Genomic DNA, 22583 nt, shown 5'->3' with positions numbered 1-22583 from the left:
TGTGGTTTATTTTGTTCCTCCCCCTATAAGAGAAGAAAAGAAGCCTATGTTGATTGATCCTCAGCCTTCGCAAGTCTCGACTAAAACAAAAGGAATTGTTTTGTGAGAGAACACTAGCAAAGACGGTCATGTTAAGGCTCATGAGCTTTCTTCCCAAACGCTTTCCTCCCTAAACACATCAAATGTTAACTTGGTCCCATTTGTCTAGCCTTCGCCAAACACTAGGGAGGTAGTTCAACTCAAATCACCTAAATTAAAAATGCTCAAGAAAAATGATGGTTCAACTTATTTTTGTGTTAAAGATCCTATCATGATTAATTTAGATGATGATATGAATGATGATAATAATGTTGTCCATGCTAACATTGGTGATCCTAAAGATATTGATGACATGTATGAGTTTGTTGAGATTAATCGTGAGTTATTTTCAAATTTTTCAAAAGCATTGATCCTAGCTCCTAGTGCCAAACAAAGTGATTCATCATTAGAGCATGGTCCTTATTTGGAACTAGCAGTAGCTCCATCTACTGTGTTTTAAGTGGCTCCTCTTGCATCATCTACCATCCCTAAACAATGTTAAGCAATATTAAGAGGCAGATGATTTGTTTAACTAGCTTCATTCATATCGTGGATTCTCTTTTATGTGTTTTCTTGTTCGTAAAGTGCTTTCCTCGTGATGTGTTGCTTGATGTGTTTTTGTGCTATGTTAGGTTCCCTTTGGATGACCATTGTTACTCTGTTAGTGCAAGATAATAAAGAGGTTGAATCCATTGTGGCATTCCTCTATTTGTATCTCAATTCTTCTATATGTCGTGTCTCTGTTATGTCCTACATGTGTTATTGTTTGTAAATGTCCCTTTGTGTTGTCTACTTGGGAACGATACAAAGCATTGAGATCTCCTTTTTCGTCTCTTCCATGTTGACTCAAAAAGATATTTGTTTGTTATCTTGTATCCTCTTCTTCCATTGTGTTCATACTTCCACTACCTTTGGGAGATGAGGTCAATTCAATACAATTATTCTTGATATACTTTATTTATCACAAGTGCATTATTGACTCCAGAGTTAGCAAATCTCATATGTGTTTTTTTCCTATATGTTTTGTGATCATTATCCTTTGATTTGTCCTTTCTTGGGGGCATCTCATTGTGGTAACATGCCTATCTTTTAGATGCATGCTACCTTAAAGGCATTGCTCCTGATAATGTGTACACGGTCGCTTTAACATGGGGGCATACACTCCACTTAATGTTACACTTTATGCACACACCAAAGATATGTTTTGAATTCAATTCAATATTCAAGTTACTTTGTGTAGTGCCATAAAATTGTGACCTTAGCAATTTATGACTGCATTAGGGTCCTCATGCATGCGAACTCGAATCCTCTAGCCTGATCGGAGACTTGAGAGTGCTCGACTTGTGAAAACAGCTTCTTCCTTGGCCTTCATATCACTCTATCCACACTCTGCCCTAGAGACAGTGGTAGGACAAGGGTGTGGTGCCCTTGTCCTCCCTTGGACAAGGGTGTGGCGCCCTTGTCCTCCTAGGACAAGGGTGTGGAGCCCCTGTCCCCCCTTGGATAGGGGCGTAGCGCCCTTGTCCCTGCCTTATTTTGGGGAAGGACCTTTCTAGAGCAAGCATTGTGGGTTGTGCAGTGAGCGGGAAATCTCTTCGATGTCGGCCCATGATGAAATTCAAATCCTTCAAACATGTATTTAAGGGGGCATGCACTCTCTCATTTGCATAAGTTGGATGAGTGGGAAATTCACAAGTGATCAAACATTCAAGAGCATTCAAGCATTCTTTTCTAGCATTGAGCATTCTCAAGTCTCCCTTCAAGGCTAGTTGTTGCATTCAATTAAAGGATTCAACCAATGAAGAGGAGAGTGATTCCAACATACAATTCCACACAAACATTTCTATCAACATTGCTACTACAACCTCTCTTGAGGTGATTTACAATTCAGTCTTTCATTTACATCTACTTGCAAGTACTTTCTTTCATTACTTGGTTAATTCCAAAACTGGGGTTTGACCTAAAACCAAACCCCCAATCCCAACCCATTTTCCTCTCTTTTATGTGTGTAGGTTGCAGGTGCACAATTGTACTTTTGAATTTGAGCTTCATTTGGAGAGGCGGAAACACTTTTCATTTCACAGATTTTTTAGAGGACCGTGTACATTCCCGCCATGGTCCGGACAACTTTTCATCAAATTTGCAGGGCGACTTCATCTCGACATTTCACTGCCAAATCCAGGTGCACATCTTCATCCCATATTCAGATCTCATGTTATAATCGATTCTTTGTCATTTTTGCACTACATAATTCAATCAATTTCCTTTCTAAATCAAACAAGGAATAAGGGGATCAACTTGACATTCTTAAATCATTCAGAATTCAATCTATCATCTTTGTGTGGAGATTGAATCTAGTGAATTACCCCTTATCTCCCTAATGTAATGGTGAAAAGTGCTTGAAGGATAATCAATGGTAAACTCTCATCTCTCTTTGAGGGAAAGGGTTAGTTTTCCTCTTGATCTATCACTCATCATTTTCTCACCATTACATTTTGGTGAACCCGACATCTTGCATGCTCTCCTTTGAACCAACAATGCATATTTTTCATTTACAAGTTTCAAATTTCTGCAAACTTAGTGGTTAAATCATTAAAAACCCTACTTTTTAAAATTAAAATTGAACTTGTGATTTGTAAAAATTGTTTGTGTTCGTCTTAGATCTAAAAATTGTTTTGATTGTCAAATTCAATTTCTTCATTGTCTTCAACTTGTGCAAAAAATTGGGTTTGCATTTAATTTTCAGATTTCTGATTGTTCACAGACTTGTCTTCAATCCTACAATTCAAATTTTCAATTTCCCCATTTTTTTCTCAAAACAAATTTCAAAATTAAGTTGTTAGGTCATCAAACCCTAATTTTTAAAATTAATTCGATTTTGTGTGAATTTCAAATCAATTTCAGTTACATTCAAATTTCTAAGGTGTCCCTATCCATTAGGTTTGACCCTTTTCAAAATTGCAATTCAATTCCCCTTTTTCTTCAAAACCCTAATAGGGTCCTATTTTCACCTTTGTGCCTTTTCGAGATCGTAAAATTTGCAAATTTTTTGGGGTTAGCTTTAAAATCATTGAAATATCCATCCCTGAAAATTTTCAATAAAAGTTGGTCGGACCATGTGCGTTCCCGCCACGGTCCTCGACTTTTTTCCTGAAATTTTGAGAGACTGTTATGATTGTATTTATTAGCCTAAATTTGAAAGTTTGGCTAATTTTATTGATTTTTGAACCCTCTAGAATTGGAAATACCTTCAAAATTCAACATTTCAACTTTCAAGAAAAAATTTAAAATTAAGAGGTTAATTATTGTTTGCCCTGATTTTAAAATTAAGTGGTATTCCCTTGGCCCTAATTTTAAAATTTCAATTTCCTTTCATTTTTGGAAATTGTGTCATTTCCTTCCTCCAACAAAGTTCAGATTGTGTAATCATTATTTTCTTAAATTTTTCATTACTCGATTTTTGCAAGCTTTGTCCTACAATTCAAAATTCAAATTTTTCCCTCTAGTGCATGAGTTTTACCACTATTAGTCCTACCTATCCTATCTCCATTAGACGAAGCATTAGAATTAAGGATTCCCAAGGTTTAATTACCGAGGAGATGGAGCCTAATTTGGTGACTTCTTTAATGAGGATCATGGTAACTCTTCCCATCCTAATCATGTGCCTATTGATGGGTCTCATGATGAAAAAGAATTTTTAACTAGGGTTTCTTTAGATCATCTTTCTACATTGGACAATCAATTTGATAGTTTTCAACAATGGATGTCCCAAGAATACCCTAATAGTGAAGCTCTTCCATTAATTGAAGATCTTAAACGCATGCTTCAAAGTGATAAGAATGGAATTGATATATTGTGTGACATTGCACATATTGTTGATTCTAATGTCATGCCTATCAAGAGTTGTGCCGAAACCCTAGGTTACTCACAACCTTCAACACAAATTAATTCCTCTATTCCTTTGACCAATACTATGACTAGTTTTCCTACTTTCACATCCAACATCATGGCTACTTCAACTCAAAATGTCATTCCTACAACCATAGGTCATGGGGGCAATCCCTCTTCTTCATTTAATCCTCCATCAATACCAATGTCTTCCATGAGTATTCCTATTGTTCCTCAATCAATCAATATGACATAAGGGGGCAATTCCTTCAACAGCTTTATTCCTCCTTTAAGTGTCCCTTTTCCCACCCAATCATCACCAATACCTACTTATCATAGTGTCCCACCACCCTATTCTCAGTCCATGCCTTATTTCAACTATAGCACACCACCTTCTCAATCACCTATGTCTAACATGAATTCTTCTACTAAACTGACAATCAACAATCTTGCCCAACTGTGTCTTCCTTACAACAACAAATTGCTTCCATGAGTCAATCCAAGTTTAGTGTGCCCACCTTTGATGTTGTGAGCCCACTTTCTCTTGATATTGTTAAAGTTGTGCCACCTAAACATGTTGAGATCTCTCAATTGGAACTCTATAATGGAAAAGGTGATCCTCTTACGCATGTCAAAACATTCCAAACCTTGTGTACTGATTTTGCTTATGATCAACGATTGCTTGCAAAATTGTTTACAAGAACACTAAGAGATAAGACCTTACAATGGTATTGCTCTCTGCCTTCTTATTTTATAACTTCCTTTCAACAACTAGCAAATGCTTTCATCCAACAATTTCAAAACAACATTGGTCCCAAAATCACTTTGACTGATTTAATGCATTGTAAACAAGGTGTTAAAGAGAAAGTGACTGATTTCATTGGTAGATATAAGCATTTGTGTGCTCAAATTTCTTTTCATGTGCCTAATAATGATATTCAAAGAATTTTCATTTCTAATTTACAAAAAGATATCAAGAAAAAGCTTCTTTTGTTTGAGTTTACTTCCTTTCCGCAGTTGTGCGCAACACTCCACAATTATCAACTGGTTGTGAGTCAAATGGAGCAATCCACTCCTATGGCTCTGAGTGATAAGGGGGAGAGTGTTCAACAACCATTTGCGAAGTTCAAACCAACAAAAAGCTTCATCAAGTTCAATTATCCAATCAATGACCATGTGAATGCTACAACAGCTGTGCCTCCTATTTCTAAATTTTTCCAAAGAGAAAGACAGTTTACTCCTTTGAATGAATCTTTGCATAGTATTATGTCTCAGTTATTGCATAGAAATGTTATCAAACTTCCTCCTATAAAACAAGTTGATCCTTCCAAACTTGCATCTCCTTATTTTGATAACAATTCCTTTTGCTAATTTCATTGTCAACCTGGTCATGATACTGAGAAATATTTTGCATTGAAAAATAAGGTTCAAAACTTGATTGATAATAATACTATATCTGTGACAGGTGTGAATGATAAAGGGAATAAATCGGTTGCTCCTCCTAATCAAAATCTTAAGATTTTCATCGATCCCTTGCCATCTCATACCTCTAACATTATTGAGATTTTGCCTAATTCTCTCTCTTCTGAAACATTCATCTGTATGGCTCCAAACTTGGTTAATATGGTAGAAACACAAGATTCGCCTAAGGATCCTTGTATTACATTTGACCCTAGTGAGACCATTAGAGCACCCGATGGCCCTCTATACATAGTTGCAAAGGTTAAGGATATCCCTTGTCGTGGTGCCCTGATTGATCCCTCTTGCATGGTTAATGTCATAACTGAAGAGTATCTTTTCACTTTACGATTGCATAAACCACTATATGATGCTTCTAATGTAGTTGTGAAGTTATTTGATGGCTTCTCTTGTCCTACCATTGGTTCTATCACCCTTCCTGTCAAAGTCCATACTAAATCCATGGATGTTGACTTTGTTATTATAGCTTCTTCTGAGCAATTTCATGTGAAGTTGGACTATCCTTGGCTATCTTCCATAAAGGTTATTTCTTCTCCAATCCACAAGTGTTTGAAATTTCCTCACAATGGAGAAATCATAACCGTGAACCATAGCTTATTTTGTCCATCCGAAATAAGCCCTAGTGTTCCTATTGATCTCTTTTGGCCTAAACAATTTCAATCTCTTTCATCAAGGAGCGATGCTCTTTTTCAATCTTATCAAAAATGGAAGAACGATGTGATCTTATCCTTAAGTCAACCTAGATCGCCAACACTTCACATTCCTATTATTCTTCAAGATAAGGTTCTTCCCCTCTCGGATAGAACTAATCTCCCTCCTAAGAAAAATTGTCCACCTACTCCTATGGATGTGACTTTACCTTCTCTTAAGCAAAACCCCAATATTATTCCTAAGGTTAGATCTATCCCTCCTCCTCATGTTGGACTTGGTCTCCTCCCTACACCTAATATTCCTCCTTTCTATGGCGCAATTCCACCTCCTTCCTCTTATCGAGAGAAGAGACTTGCCTCTCCTATTGTTCAACCAAAAAGACCTCAACCTAAACCTTCCACTATAAAGGAGAAAACCATTCTTACTTCTTAAAAGATTCCTACTCCTTCTCAGCCTTCCACTAAGACTCGACAGAATCATTGTGCAAGATAACGCCGATGAAGATGTCGTGTTCAAGCTCATGAATTTGTCCCTCAAAATAATCAATCTCCTCAGACTCCAATAGTTGATATGATTCCCTTTTCTCCTAAACAAGATGTTCAACCAACATCTCCAAATCATTAGTTGCATAAAACATGTGATGGTTTTACTCCTATTCATGTTCTTGCTCCTCTTGCTTTAAACTTTGATGAAGAAATGGGTGAAAATATTATTCATAATGGTATTACAACTCTTAATGCTTCTGACAGTGAGCATGAATATATTGATGTGGACAAACATTTATCGGATGGGTTTTCACAAACCCTAATCCTAGCTCCTAGAATCGAACAAAGTGACTTACAACATGAGCATAGTCCTTGTTTGGATCTTGTGATAGCTCCATCTACTGTGCTCGATGTCACTCCTCTGGCATGTTGCTCGCCTTCCCAAAATAGTGATCAACAAGATCAGGAGGTGGATGTCGTGCTAGATTAGCAATATTAGCATTGCAGATCTTTCTCTCTCTCCTTTCTTTCTCTTTTGTGACCATTCTTCTATATGTATCCCTCTTCTTCTATTGTTCCCTTAATGTCTACTTGGGGACGATGCAAAGCATTAAGATCTTTTCTTGGTCTCTTTCATGTTGACTCAAAAGACATCCTCTCTTCCCTTTCTTCTAAGGTAATGTCCTTCTTTGGGGAATGAAGATTATTATATGCATATACATACATGATATACATGAGTTATCATATAACATACTGACACCGAGGAAAGCGACACTACCTCGTGTTTTGTGTTTATTATCCTTGGCTTTATACCTTGATTGGGGGCTAAATCCTTGCGATAACGTGCTCCCTCTCTTCTCTCTCTCTTGGGTGTATCCTACCTTAAAGCAATTGCTTCCGATAAGGCACGTGCGATCGCTTTAACATGGGGGCATACACTCTGCTCATACTTTCCTTCTTGTGATACTTAGAATTACTTAGTGAACTTTTCTTTGCTTTGTAATATTTTGTATCCTTTCTTTCATGACTCATAGTGAAGGGAACTTTGCTACTTCCATTCATAGTTCTCCCCTTCTCGATCTTCCCTTTTACTTTTTCAATCGAAGTCGTAAGATCCTAAGTCCACTAGGGGCTTGGCGCATCTTGCCTTCTTGATGTGGTGAAAGTCTTTCAATCTTGATTCCTTGTACTTTACCAGTAGTATTGGCATAAGCTTATACTCCCACTAAAGTGGGGGCTAAATGTAATGTTATTAAATTGCGACCCTAGCAATTTACGACTACATTAGGGTCCTCACGCATGCGAACTCGAATCTTCTACCCTGATCGGAGACCGGAGAGTTCTCGACTTGTGAAAACAACTTCTTCCTTGGCCTCCACATCACTCTACCCTGGAGACAGGGGTAGGACAAGGGCGTGGCGCCCCTATCCCTACCCTATTTTGGGGAAAGACCTTTCTAGAGCAAGCATTGTGGGTTGTGCAATGAGTGGGAAATCTCCCCAATGTCAGCCCGTGATGAAATTCAAATCCATCAAACATGTATTTAAGGGGGCATGCACTCTCTCATTTGCATAAGTTGGATGAGTGGGAAATTCACAAGCGATCAAGCATTCAAGAGCATTCAAGCATTCCAACATTCTTTTCCAGCATTGAGCATTCTCAAGTCTCCCTTCAAGGCTAGGAGTTGCATTCAAGTCAAGGATCCAACCATTGAAAAGTAGATTGATTCCAACATACAATTCTACACAAGCATTTCTATCAACATTGCTACTACAACCTCCCTTGAGATGATTTACAATTCAGTCTTTCATTTACATCTACTTGCAAGTATTTCTTTCATTACTTGGTTAATTCCAAAACTGGGGTTTGACCTAAAGGCAAACCCCCAATCCCAACCCATCTCTTTTCTGTGTGTAGGTTGTAGGTGCGCAGCTATACTTTTGGATTCGGGCTTCATTTGCAGAGGCGGAAAAACCCTTTTCATTTCGCAGATTTTTCGAAGGACCGTGTACATTCTCGCCACAGTCCAGACAACTTTTCGTCAAATTTGTAGGGCAACTTCGTCTCGACATTTCACTACCAAATCCAAGTGCACAGCTTCATCCCATATTCAGATCTCAAGTTATAATCGATTCTTTGTCACTTTTGCACTACATAATTCAATCAATTTCCTTTCTAAATCAAACAAGGAATAAGGGAATCAACTTGACATTCTTAATTCATTCAAAATTCAAGCTATCATCTTTGTGTGGAGATTGAATCTAGTGAATTACCCCTTATCTCCCTAATGTAATGGTGAAAAGTGCTTGAAGGATAATCAATAGTGAAACTCTCATCTCTCTTTGAGGGAAAGGGTTAATTTTCCTCTTGATCTATCACTCATCATTTTCCCACCATTACACTTTGCAAACTAAGCCTTTCGCTTTATAATTTGGTATTGCAAAATTTTCTTTTTCATGACTCATAGTAAGCACAAATCTTACTAGGCCAACATAGTCATGCCCTTTTCCCTTCATGTGTTGTCCCTTTTATCTCGATATTAGAGTAGAAAGATCCTAAAGTCCATGAGGGCTTGGTGTGTCTTCTCTCTTTGGTATCTTGGTGAAACTTCTTCAATGCGACTTTGTACTTTATCGTCACTATAGGTGTAGTCTCATACTCCTGCTAAAGTGGAGGCTAAATGTAGTGTCATAAATTGTATCTGTATACAGTTTCATCCTCGCCTAGACCTCACCTTGGCATTTTGTCTTTCAGTGTCTGATGTCTACTTTGATGTTGCTCACACCTTCCTAAAATCTACATTTTCAACTCCCTTTTCGACCCCTGTTCAAATCTGAGACCTGGTTAACAAGACTAGGGTGCCCCATCGCTTGGCCAGGAATTTACGCACCATGTTAGCCTGCTGCGGGAAATTCAAATAATTTTTTTATGGACAAGTATAAAATGAGGTCTACCCCTCTCATTTGAAGTCTAAGATGGGTGGATTTCTCTCTCAAGTAAACTCTAGCAAAATTCAATTCAAGTGAGCAAGCAATCGAGCATTCATCAAACATTAAAGAGGAGGTCAAGTCAAGTTCAAGCATTCAAGATGGCATCCATGATCAACCTCCATGAAGACATTCTATATGACATCCTAAACCCTTGACATGAGGATTCAAGCAAGCTTCATCGAGGTATCAATTTCAAATACAAACATTCAAAATCAAATCTAGCCTTTCCTTCAAAAGGAAAGCATTTTGCTACAATTCAATTCTATTTCCATTTCAATTTCAAGGTTGATTCCTAAACCAGTGTTTGACCCAAGGTAAACCCCTATCCACAACTCTTTTCTCTCTTTCTATGTGCAAGAAATTGATTCGAGTGATGTGATCAAGATTTCGATAGAATAGACGACAACAAATAGGTTCATCTTTTACAAGCACGGTAAGCGAAGGACTAGGTAGCTTCCACTGCCTTGATTTCAATAATTTTGCCTAATCTTCTTACAATGGATCCTGTGTGTCTCCCTAATCTAGAAAACATTCTGCTTGCCTCCTTGGAAGTTGCAGGACCAAGTCACCCTACCCTCTTGGTCCCAACAATTTGGCCCAGATTTTCAGCTATAGGTTCTTATTCATTTTCCCTTCTCAGATCTATGTATATGGCTTTATGTGAAGTCTAGAGCACTCTGTTATTATTTTTTTGCTCCAATTATCTATTGTTTTACCCTAAAACTACAATTCAAATCCAATTTCAACTCTCTAAAAGGGGACACAATAAACAAGTAAATCCAATAAGTATCTCAGTCCTTTTCCCTAATTGAATTGTGGCTAGATCTATTGGGTGGCTAGATCTATTGGGTTTTCAATCCCCCTTTTAAATGTAAGGTTGATCTAGTGAAATTAGAGGTCTTACTATCCTAATTGGTGAAACCCTAATTTCACCTAGCTTACAGTTCCTTTGCAATATTTTGGAGCTATCAGAGTATTACTAATCCACCTAATGCTCTACAACTGAACTACCATTCCAATACTTTACTTTTAGTTTAAATAGATCCATTTAATTGCCAAATAGTTTTGTATCCTGAATCATGAAGATATCTCCATATAATTCTTTACCAAACACTTTTTATTAGGGGTGTTTAAGCCCCTAACATTCCATGAGGTAATCATTATTGCTCTCTTGTAAGGATAATTCCCTTCCTAAGTCTCAACATTATTGTTATTTTTAGTTGGCCTTCTGCATCTTCGTCATGGCTTAACTTTTCCATGGTTATATGCATTCTTTTCCTCTTCCCTTCCCCATAGTTTGGGGACGACTTCTTTGATTATTTCTGCCTCACTCTCAATTTCACGTTATTGGAAACTCCCCCTTCTATTTGATCATTTTTTCTCTTTTGTTTCCATATCCATACCCTCCTCCTTATCTTCAATCTCTCCTCCTTTCAAATATACTAACTCATTTCTATTTTCCTCTAGCTACTTTCCACCTACCTCTTCTTTGAGTCCCTCTTGAATCTCTAGTTTGTGTTTGTTTGTGATCTCAAAAAGCTCACATGCTACCTCCAAGGTTGAGGCAATACTATCTATTTTGTGGATATGTCCTTCACTATAGAATTAAGAGGGGGACTCTCTCCTTCTCTCTCAGCTTCTAGAATCTTGTCATTTTCTAATGGAGCTCTATTATATTCTATTGGAAACTCCATCCCTATTCTTTGTCCCTTTTCCTTTTCCTTTGACAATTTTAGTTTCTCCAAATGATCCAAATACTTACTTGGTACACTTCTTTTAGTGTTATTTCCAATTTGGGATGTATCTATTTATATCCTCTCTTCTAGCTCCATGTCTCAAATATTACCTCCATCTTGTCTCGAATGGTTGAGTTTAGATCTACTCCCACATTGTCACATACACCCCAAACTCCCCTTTTGAAATTTTTTCCTCCACTCTAATAAAGGAACCCAAGGCTTTGAATATGCTTTGGTGATTCCTCACTCCAATACATTGAGGGCAAATTGTACAATCTTATCCAAATTGAGGTTTTGTCAATTTCATGTTTAAGGGAGTTGAAATTAGGTATCCAAACTATTAGGTAGACTCCAAATTTGTCCATCATTATCAATCTTTGATTCGGACTTTCATTCTTTTTTCTCTAAATCTACATTCAATCAAATAGAAACCATTGGGCAAGTATTTTATACTTACTTGCTTCCCCCATTTATCTACCCACCATTTATGTATTCTTGCTCTATTGCTCTAGGTCCCATTCATTTGACAAAAAAGTTGTATCTTTGAGATGATCAATGATAGATTGGAGGCCTTTTGATTTTATCACCACAACTTTACTATCGAGGGGGTTTCTTTGGCGCTACATTTTGTGTCCGCCCTTTGAACTTCTTGGCCCAATTCCATGGACCCATCTATATCCATAATTAGGCCACAACTACCCTTACTCCAATGAGAGGGCTTCTTTGAATCTCCATACGAAGCTTACCTTGTTTCCCTAGCTCCCAATGGTATTCTATTTTGCTCAATTAGTGACAAGGGGCAAGATATATTTGATCTTATTGCCTTCCTCCTAACTCTTGCTTTTGCCAAACTTTGTGCCTTTTGACACTACTTTGCTCTGCTTCTCATTTTTTGCTATGCTTAAGTGGATCTGTAATCTCTATTGTGTTGTTGCTAGTTGTATTAGCATTTTTGGGGCAGATCCAAAGTTTTTCTTATGTATGATCTTTGATCCTCTTTGTGCAGTTCCTATTTTTTAGACTGGTATTCTTTTTTGTATTATTTCCAACTTCTTTCCAAAAGAAAAAGAAAAAAAGAAAAAAAATCTCAATCACACTCCATTTTTTTTATCTTCAAGGTCAAAAACATTAATCTATATAGTTTTATTAAATCAATTCTATTGACGAAATTATTATTGAATTATATCTTATTTGCTGAAGTGAATAATTATTAAATAAAAAAAATTAAGAAAAATATAGAAGAGAAATAGAAATTAGAAAAATAAAGACATGAAAGGAAAATGAAGATAGAAACATAGAAGACTTTTTATTCATTCATTCTTATTTTGGCATTTTCATGTTAATAACCCTTTTTCTCCCTCGTTTAATTAAAAAAGGATTGTGAGAGAAAGAATGAATGAAATTGTTTAAAATTGGATATGGATTGCTTGTGCTTGGGATGGTAATCCTTACTAGTGGATGAGGGTTTAATGGGTGTGTATATGTGTGCGTGCGCAATGTGCACTCAAAAGAAAGAATCCATTCATTGTGTGAGCTCAAAGTAGTTGTTCTCTTTATTTAAATTTGTAATTAAAATTATTTTTTTCCATACATAAGGTGGAGTAATATGACTTTTCTATCAAGAGAAGAATTTAACCTCTAAAAAAATATACATTATGTAGCCAAGTTATGAGAAAAAAATCTAAAATCCTTGATTCTTTAGGATTGAAAATTTTGATTTCACAAAAGTGGTGTATGCATTTTTGAATAAAAAAGGTCACTATTGAAATTTGGAAATTGCTTTTATTTTAAAAGTTAAGAATTTTGTTTAGGATTTAGAGCTATCATGTGACTCCATTAATGGAGGCTTTGGTTTTTTAATGATTTTAACCTCTGATGAAAAATAGAAAAAATGCAGTCAAGATGTCATATGAATGAAATATTTGATGAAAAGAGTAGCCCCCTTAATTTTTTAGAATTCTACATCTTTTGGAAAAGTGTAATGAAATTTTGTATTGATTTACATGCCATGTCCAATTTGTAAAATTCGAGCATTAAAATTTTATGATTGAGGAGGGCTATGATAGGAAAAGAGTGGCATTCCCCATTTACTACAATACAAAGGGGCCACAAGAACAAACATTATGGTAGAATTTAATTAAGTGGTAATCAATGACACGTTGTGTTAACTAGTTAACTAATAAGACTTTTTCATACTAGGATCAAAATGCTCTTCAAGGTTCAAACTAGCGATAGAAGACAAGTCACAACTTTGGGAGTTGGTGGACATCATGAGTATCTTCCTTGAGTAAGCTTTACTCTCAAATTCCTCACAACGCCATTGGTCAGTTGTGTTGACACTTGTTGTATGCCTAGAATTCTCACCCTGCCCTTGTTGGATTTTGGTATTGTCCATTTTGAAGATCTTTCTAGATATAGAAGAGAATCTGGTTCATCACCTTGCATGTAATCATTCTTACTTGACTCTTAGCTAGTCATGGTTGTGAAAATTTGCCTAATGGTTGTTGTCACTATAGTGTGACAAGTTGCTACTCCTTTCCATTGATTGCAATGATAGCCAATTTTTCCAAAGGATAGGAAGAAGTATTACTTGATCTTCAAGGGAAATTTTAGATCCATCTTCATTGTCTTCAACATTCAAATGATGCATTTTAGCATGTTATGTAGTGTAAGATTTTATCTTTGGATCTCCTGACTCGTCAAACAAATCTTCAAAAAACAATGGCCTAGTGGGAGTTTGAACCTTGGTGGTCACAACAAAAAAAAAACACCACTTAACCAACTACTATTGGAAGAACCCCTTTAAAAGAGAAGTAAACACTTTTGACCTAGAGTTATGAACCAATGAGGTCACAAACGAAAGACCTCATCCCCATTTAAACATTCAACAATAGCACCCCATCGAGGTTTGAACCTTGATGGCAAGAACAACACCACCACAACTTAACCATTGCAACATGCCAATATCGGCTTAAAATTTAGGCTAGGTGTGTATTCCCTAGGCAGAATGCAAATGCCCCACTCCACATCTCGCGGGTATATCAAGATACAAGATCTTATGGGCCCCTCAATTGTTGACATGGTAGAGTAACCCCGCGAGGTTGGAACCTTGGTTGTTGGCACCACACGCAAGAAGCCCCCCCCCCCCCATTTCACCAAAAGGTCACCCTCAAAAGTGCTAACCAATTTTTAAACTTTTATTGTTAAAGACATTTCTTTTAGAGTGTCATTATGATTGTGAAAGATGTGTTGGGCTCCAACATGGTTACAATGACCTTCTCGAGAGCCAATAGAGATTTTATAACCTTGAAAAACCTAACGCAAAATACATTCTCCTCTCTTCATGTTTAAATGCACATTGGGAGTTGGAGAAGGTTTTGAGAGTGTCAATGAAGACCTACAAAACTTAAATGAGGTTTTGTAACTTGTGAAAAGTGCCAACAACCAAAACAAAACAAAACAAAACCTTGAAATCTTTTTAACCTTTTGATGATTGTGACTTTGGTCAATCAACTCAAGATGCAATTAACTCATGGAAAAGAATAGATTTCGTAACTTTCAACTCGAAACATATTTTTCATTGAAACTTGGCCAAATCGTGCATAATAACTCCATGAAACTCCCTATTGCTTATTTTTGCTCCATTCATTCCAAAACTCATTTTAATTGTTTCCATTATCTATTTAATTTTATTTTCTAAATTAAAATCTCCCAAATGGAAAGAAGTTTTGGCCTAAAAATTTGCCACATTGTGCTAAATGGAGTTAAAAATATGCCTGTAAAACTATTTGCTTCCAGCTTAAACAAATTTCTTGATTTAATCATTTCACCTGGTCTAAGTCAAATTGTGCCAAAAATAAAACTTATAACACCAACATTTTGCGATTTGATGGCTTTAATTTGACAATCATTTTGATATTTGAAAGTAGCAAAGAACAATTGAAAACAAGGACCACTAACTCAAACAGGTTTTGATAGTGGGGTTCGACATATGGCAATGCTCGCTAAATTGATGCAAAAGTAAACTTTTGCTAAGCCAAAAACGAGGCAAACAAAACTAACATTGAGTTGTAAAATGTTGCAAGGTTATTCTTGGATTACTTGGCATTGCATAATAAGAATTATTAATGGCTAAGTGAAGGGAATTAATACTTTGATGGCTGAAATTTTATGTTGAAAAACATATTGCAATCCGTTAAACCAACTGATAAAATGAGCTATGTTTGACAAGCAGGATAAACTAGTTGTAACAATGCTTCAAGCAAGTTCAGACTCTTTTCAAGTTAGTGCCAAAAATCCTGCTGAGAAGTTGATCACCAAATCCACATGAGTTATTCAAAAGCACTATGAATAATGAATAGTTTTCTTTAAGGTTGGTAAGTATAAATCAACTTGAAAAAAGAGGAATATCCCTTCCCATTTACCTTCTTGCTCTTTGGTCTTCAATTATATAAATTGAATAATGGCCATTGCAAAGCTGGGTATTTGTGCTATGTTTTGATGATGAAATAGATCTATATTATTACTTCACAAACTAATCACAAAAAAATGTGGACAAAATTGGTTCATGTCCTGAAGCCGCACAAATTGGGCTAAGCCTAGGAAACTAAAGTTACCAAGAGACACGGGGTTACCAATACTGGTATTGGGGTAGGGACACCAACCAAATTAGGGTATGCAATTAAGTGAATAAAGAAATAGCTATATTATACTTAAATGCAGTTGCCACAAAATGGTGGATAGGAATAGGGATGGGAACAGGTATGCAGTCCACATTTCTATAATGGACTTTCCTGGCATCTCTGAAACAAAGACGTCAAGCCATCTCAAAAAGGAAACAACCACTACCAAGAAAACCAGTCAACCAGCCCTTAAAAGGAAACAGCTGTACAAAACATCATAGTCAAGTCTTTGTCATAAAGCATTAGAAGTGCTAAGCAGCAAGAGCCATAGAACTAGTGGCTGGAAGAGTCTCCTTGTCATCAGGTTTGCACCAACCTCAATCGGCTCCCATCCAGCTAAAGCACTGCTTTGATTATATTCATTTTGGGCCAATTCAATAATTGAGCAATTTAAAATGAATTAAATGTCACAAACAGAGCGCGCACACAATAAATGACACAGAGATTACATGGTTCGCCAATTTGGCTATATCCACAGGAAAGGCAGACATAAATATCTTTACTGTTGAACGGCAGAAAATACAAGTTCTTTATCAGACATTACAATTAACAATCTCCAATATATGTAAGTGATTTGGGGGGCAGCATAATTAAAGAGGCATGGAAAGTGAAGGGGCAGAGCCCCTTGGATTTCACATATGTAACAGAGCCTCCTAATCAGGAGGCTGGCTATCCAATATAAGAAAAGCCGTTCCATGATCCACCAACATATCCCTCACTTTCTTTTCCTCTTTTAAAATATTAGGAAAACTGCTAGCCTACGGAAATTCTAACTGAGCATTTGACAAAATTGGCTCTGTATGGAAACATGAAGATACTTTAGTGAGTGAGAACAGTGGTGAGTGGGGGGTGGATGGTGTATGACAGACAAATGTCAACAGTTCTTTGGCCAGACTAGTTTCAACTCGATGTGAAGTGAAAACATCAAAGCATAGAATATTAGCCATGAAAGCTGAAGCTTTTCCCTGCTTTTAAAGCGATGGGAGGTATAGGTTTTCTTACCATAATGTTTTTCTACCCAGTGTTCTTTTCAATCCCATTGAGATGCTTTGGTCATCTTGGAAATTGATATAATTGTGTTCTTTGATTCTTTCTTTAACAACTGTTCAGCTTTTAATATTTATAGTACCCATGAATAATGGTAACTATTATGAAAATAAGGTTACCAAATAATCATGTGAATTGGCAAATGCTGAGAACAGAATTTAAGGCGTTTAAAAGTTATACGCAGTTGTAATTTAATGAAGCCCTCTAGTCACCGGGCTGTAAGCTTACTTTGAATTAGAAAAGGATAAAAAACAGATGGCAAACTATAATTTTTAAACCTCTGTAAGATGAAATTATAGTGAAAAGTTATAGTGAAAAATTGCAGTGATGTAGTACAAGGAAAAATTAGCAAAACTTTGTCTCAGTCTATCTCCATTTTCTATTGAGAGTGACAAAGACTTTAAAAATTACAAAAGTACAATTGTAAGCCCAAAGCTGATGCAGGAGCACCTACACGCTAAAACTTTCCCTCAGCAAGCTAATAGAAATTGTTTTAATTAGATACATTGTGATCAATGGAAGGGACACCAGGGTTGTGCAGAATGGTTGAGGTAGAACGGTCTACCTCAGACTACTAAGCATGGACTCTCAAAGCACATCTTTGTAGAATTGCTATATTTAACAGAAAAAAGCTTTCAAGATAGTGTCCCAATTTCCCAGGACAGTGAGGTTCCATGTTAGTCATGCTGATTATCACTTCAATGAATGGATTTTTGAGCCTGCTGACTGATAGCAGAAAAAAGAAGGATGATCCCAGGCCTTCTATCATTTGTCAATTTTTTATTCAGATCAAGGAAAAATTTGGTGTATAAATAACTTCTTGTGACCGTGATGTCTACATTGGCAGGGCCAGCAATTTAAGCCCTGACAGATACAAGTTGAAAACATGTTTCACTGCAAAATTCAGAGAATGCCATGAAAATTTGTTCACTTTGAACATAATATTTTGCTACATAAAATGCAATGATTGGTTAGAATAAATCCCCATTCTAAATCACGGGGATGATTGCAGGTTAAAACTTCTTAGCTTTTATCAGTATGGTGTATATTTTTCCTTATTGCCTTACTTTTCTGAGAATTGAGTAGGATCCAGAGAGAATTTGAGATTTGAATTCTGGTTATTTATGTTCCCCTTATATCAAATACTGCATATGGCTTAAAGCCATAAGATTATTAAGAATACAGAATAAAAATTTAGCACATAGTGTCGGAATTCTCTGAGTATTAATAAACCCCAGCATCGAAGTGGTGAATTTCCCAAAACAAGTTGAAATGCATGGAGTCAACTGACTTTCCAAATTTCAGCCAGTCTCTTCAAGTTTAAGTGAGACTCACCAAATGTGACCATGTTACTCAGACACCTAAAAAATAGAGAAGAAGGCTTCTTTTACACATCAGATCTCATATGGAAAAGCATGTCTTTCACTGAATTTTGGCCAAAATTTTAATTGGTTCGAGCCATTTTCATGTATCAGTCTAATCAGGTACAGGTCTCCTAAATACGCTTTTGAGACACGTCAAATAAAAAAATCATAGCCAATCTTACAAATGTAACATGTATTGAAAGTTCACCATTTTATCAAGCAATGACGTTTTCAACGTGCCACTGAAAAGGAAAACACAATCCTAACTTTTCTCAATACCAGCAATGCTTTAGAGTTAAAGTAAACTAGGGTCTAAAAACAGTGAACCCTCTGTGGACTCCCATATTAAAAAAAAATCAAAGTAAATATTCAGAACTAAAAAAGAAAACAGTTGCAAGAATGTCGTCTCCATCCAAATTCTCCAACCTCTTTAAACAATAAATTTGTATATTTTGAGGCAACCAACAATAAGAATATCTATCTTACCTTACCTGTTGATGGAGTTTCATGAATTCAGCAGGAGCTATCCAGCTCATCTACTCTAGGATCATCAAACGAAAAACCTGCTAAATTTAGCTTTGCGATGCTTGAAGCTTCTCATGTATTCTACTACAATACAGATATTCACAGTTTTCTGGATCCCACAGACCTGGGCAATGGAATTCCCCAAGTCTGAACCTCCAATGTAAGCTAGTTCTACCTTTTCCCTCTCAACAAATACACAATTGATCTCCAGTGCCTGATAATTGTTTTTCATCAAAATCTGTGACTGAGCATTAATAAATCCATCATTATTTAAGACAGATAATGGCCTAGTGAGATATTAGTTTCTCCATCATAGAAGACTTTGCATGAAACCTCACTGAAAATCCTTTGGACAGTGGTAGTTATTAATATATATTTTCCATTCTGCATAAGATGGCCATGCACAAGGTCACTTGGGCACAACCCTTTTTCCTCTGCCTCCTCTCACTCTAAGGTTGGAAGGACAATAAGAAAATTGTTCTTATAGAGCATTTTTGCTAAGGAAGATGCCTCATAAACAGCCCATTCGATGAGTAAGATTTGGAAGCAGAGATCGGAAGTGGTGAATGCAGTGGATCAACCAGACAAAATTTACAAGACTAACCGCATTCATACTTGAATTTCCCTTCTCTGCATGAACCCAATATATTTTAATTTTATTTTGAGATGTTGAGGGGTCAAATGCTAACCAGTACTTATCAGAATACGTGAACCCAATGATCAACTGTGTTGAAATTATCTAACAGGGATTACAAACAGATTGCTAGAGGCCAGGTGGAGATGATGCTTAATCACATGATATCTCACCTCAACGGTGCAAACAGTAAAATCTCAACAGTCTTGCCTCTTCATGCCTGGCAGGAGGGTATGCCCTGACCAAGTGGGTATCAGCACAAAGACCAAGGTACAACTCAATGTATTGTCAAAAAATGCCAAGAAAAAAAACAAATATAAATAATTTTGCACCCATAGCCAGATTGGATCCAAGGAAACAGAAGCAAAAATCTCATTCGTAGTGCTGCAGCAATAGAAAGCAAAGAAACACCTAAAAAAACGATCAAATGCTGAGTGCAAGAATATAGAGCCTTTTTCTTTAAATAACTCCATTTTGCCTTGGTTACCAAATTACATGACATTGTAAAGAAAAAGAATGAATGAATGTTATAAGATAACACAGTATAGAGGAGTAAGAATCACTGCCTGGTTTGGTCTTGCCTTCCTCCCTACTCATACAAATGTGCTCATCAAATAGCATGTACGTTGGCTCAAGATGCATGGCAGATTTTTCATGTTAGTTATGGTTAGTGAAAGGTTTGCATGATAATGAAGAGGATAGACCAGTACCCCATGTTAGGCTTATAAATTAAGCTTCATTCACCTTTCCTGATAGCAGCAATTACACGGTCTGCAATCTCCTGTCCAAACAACTTGGGCAGATTAGAACTGAGATCCTTCTCGATACCCATTCTCCTAATCTGCTCATCCCTTTCCAAAATCACACTCTTCTCTTCCCCCTCTGCCTTGGGCCTTGTCGTCCCAATGTGGCTGAAAGCGTGGAACCATGTCCCAAAAACATTTTTGGCTGTCGGATGAATCAACTCCTTAACCAATAAATTCAAATCATTGGGAGCAAGCAGATCTCTGAACTTGAACAGGAGGGCTGTTGGAGACACAGCACTCCTAACGTAAAGAGAGGAAGGAACATAAGATTGCGAGTGATATGCTTTCTCAACAGATTGTCTATATCTCTCCAGCTCAGAGTCTTCATAAAAAGCTTTCAAATATTCTGGGCTACAAACAAGGTCCTTCCTTGGTAGCAGATCTAAAAGAAGTATTAGATTAGATGAATCATTCTCTATAACTTCAAACATGAAATGAGGCACATCATTGTCAGGACCTAACATTACAATCAATGTTGCAGCGTTCAGAGTCCCAACTCCCAGGCGGCAATGAATCCACGACCCCAATACAAATTTGACCTGCATTTTACACATACAACTACAGTTTGAATGCCAAAGCTAAGATGTAAAACAAAAAGTAAAATGCCGTAGAAGGTGTAAAAACCAAGATGTCGTCATGAAAGCAGAGCTACTACTGCGAGAACTACCAGGAGCGTACTCCAGGATGCAGGTGGACATAAGACTATTATGCATATATACAAGCACTCATCATAAGGTGCTGTCGTACTCACAATGTTCGTCTAATTGGCAGTGTTAAAAATTCTATGTGCCCTAGGTCTAGTGATAAGGTCTTCCAATTGCCATGGTGATCAATGCAGGTCAAACCCCATTTCGGCCCTAAATCTATGTAAGTTCGATATTATTTGCAATTGCCATGGTGATAAACCAAGTTCAAGCCCGGCTGAGCAGTAAGCATAAAATCTATTGAAGATTGATTATTGATTCCCAATCTGTGAAGAAAATGAGGAATAAAATATAATAGGAATTTCTGAGTAGAGTTTTACAAAAATAGAAGAAAATTGTACCTGAGACAAATTGGCTCCGGATCTAAGAATGAATGACCCCTCTGCATTTCCTCTGGGACTCGTGAAATGGGTAACATCTGGGGGGCTTTTTGTTTGGCAAAGAAGCGGACCCAAATGTTTGTGAATGCATTTGGCAATGTCCTCCATCATGGATCTGCAGGGGCCTGTTAGGTATGGAAAATGAATCCAATCTTCTCTCTCACTGATTTCCATACCTCTGACAAAACCAATGTCCCAATTTCGCAAGATTCCCACTTTGTCCTTGGAGCTCATCCAGAACACCAGTCCATGGAGAAAGTGTAAGCCATTCCAACTATTGATAGTCAGTATGACATACCGAAAGAGACAAGAAACCCGTGACAATTCTCAACTCATTTTCAGAGAGTTTTCATGAGTCTTCCTATTATATTAATCTAATCAATTTGACTTATAGCCATTACAGTTGTGATCCTCGCTAAATCATTTTCAGTCCTTGCAAATACTTGCATTGCCTGTCTGTTAGTTTGAAATTAGGTCACTGACAATTTGTACAAAATTTCAGGTTTCTAGGTGTTGTTCAAACATCAGGGAAAGTAAGATTCTCTACTGAATTTTCTATACGGAATTTTTCTAATGAATCAAGTGCCTAATATAAAGGAATATTTTTTAAATATTTTAAATGTAATAGCTCACGAAATATTTAGACCTTGGTTTCATAACATTTTATTTCCAAGTTATTGTGGGGTACGAGGCTACCTCGTATAAGGAGGCATGTCAATTTGAAATTAAATGTAATAGGTAATGGGTCATTATCTACTCACTTTTCTATTAAAATGTAATATTGTAATGAAAAGTGTTATTAAATAAATGTAAATAAATAATAACTTGAAATGGTATGTGGGAATGATTTGTGTTATGTTTAAACAATTTAGCATAATGTTCATCTAAAGATTATTTGTCTAATCTTCTTGAAACTAGTTTGTGAAGGTGGAAATAATAGAGAAAAGTGTTGAGATGGATCCTTATAACTTGAAATGGTATGTGGGAGTGATTTGTGTTATGTTTAAACAATCTAGCATTGTTCACCTAAAGATTATTTGTCTAATCTTCTTGAAATTAGTTTGTGAAGGTAGTGCCTAAAGGGCACCGTCTATGCAGGCGAAAATTTGCACCCCTCCATTATGTATTTACAAG

At 36.7% G+C, this 22583-nt stretch overlaps 1 protein-coding gene across 1 annotated transcript; it reads right to left on the bottom strand.

Annotated features, from left to right (window-relative positions):
• Positions 1-18805: 18805 nt before the first annotated feature.
• LOC131060898 (red chlorophyll catabolite reductase) lies at positions 18806-22010 on the bottom strand. The gene is made up of 2 exons (XM_057994335.2): positions 21411-22010; positions 18806-20904 (listed from the first exon to the last, which is right to left on the bottom strand). Exons 1-2 carry the CDS (start codon positions 21681-21683, stop codon positions 20296-20298), a joined length of 882 nt encoding a protein of 293 aa, XP_057850318.1. The 5' UTR covers positions 21684-22010; the 3' UTR covers positions 18806-20295.
• Between the last annotated feature and the right edge of the window lie 573 nt (positions 22011-22583).

Source organism: Cryptomeria japonica, chromosome 5, assembly GCF_030272615.1.
Source record: "Cryptomeria japonica chromosome 5, Sugi_1.0, whole genome shotgun sequence".
Classification (NCBI taxonomy): domain Eukaryota; kingdom Viridiplantae; phylum Streptophyta; class Pinopsida; order Cupressales; family Cupressaceae; genus Cryptomeria; species Cryptomeria japonica.
This window is presented reverse-complemented; position numbering and strand designations above follow the sequence as displayed.

Bases quoted from the DNA above. Each gene is read 5' to 3' on its own strand.
- LOC131060898 (XM_057994335.2), bottom strand. From the start codon at position 21,683: ATGAGCTCCAAGGACAAAGTGGGAATCTTGCGAAATTGGGACATTGGT. The intron at 20,905-21,410 runs GTACAATTTTCT...TGTAAAATGCAG, and splicing joins CCGGAGCCAATTTGTCTCAG to GTCAAATTTGTATTGGGGTC.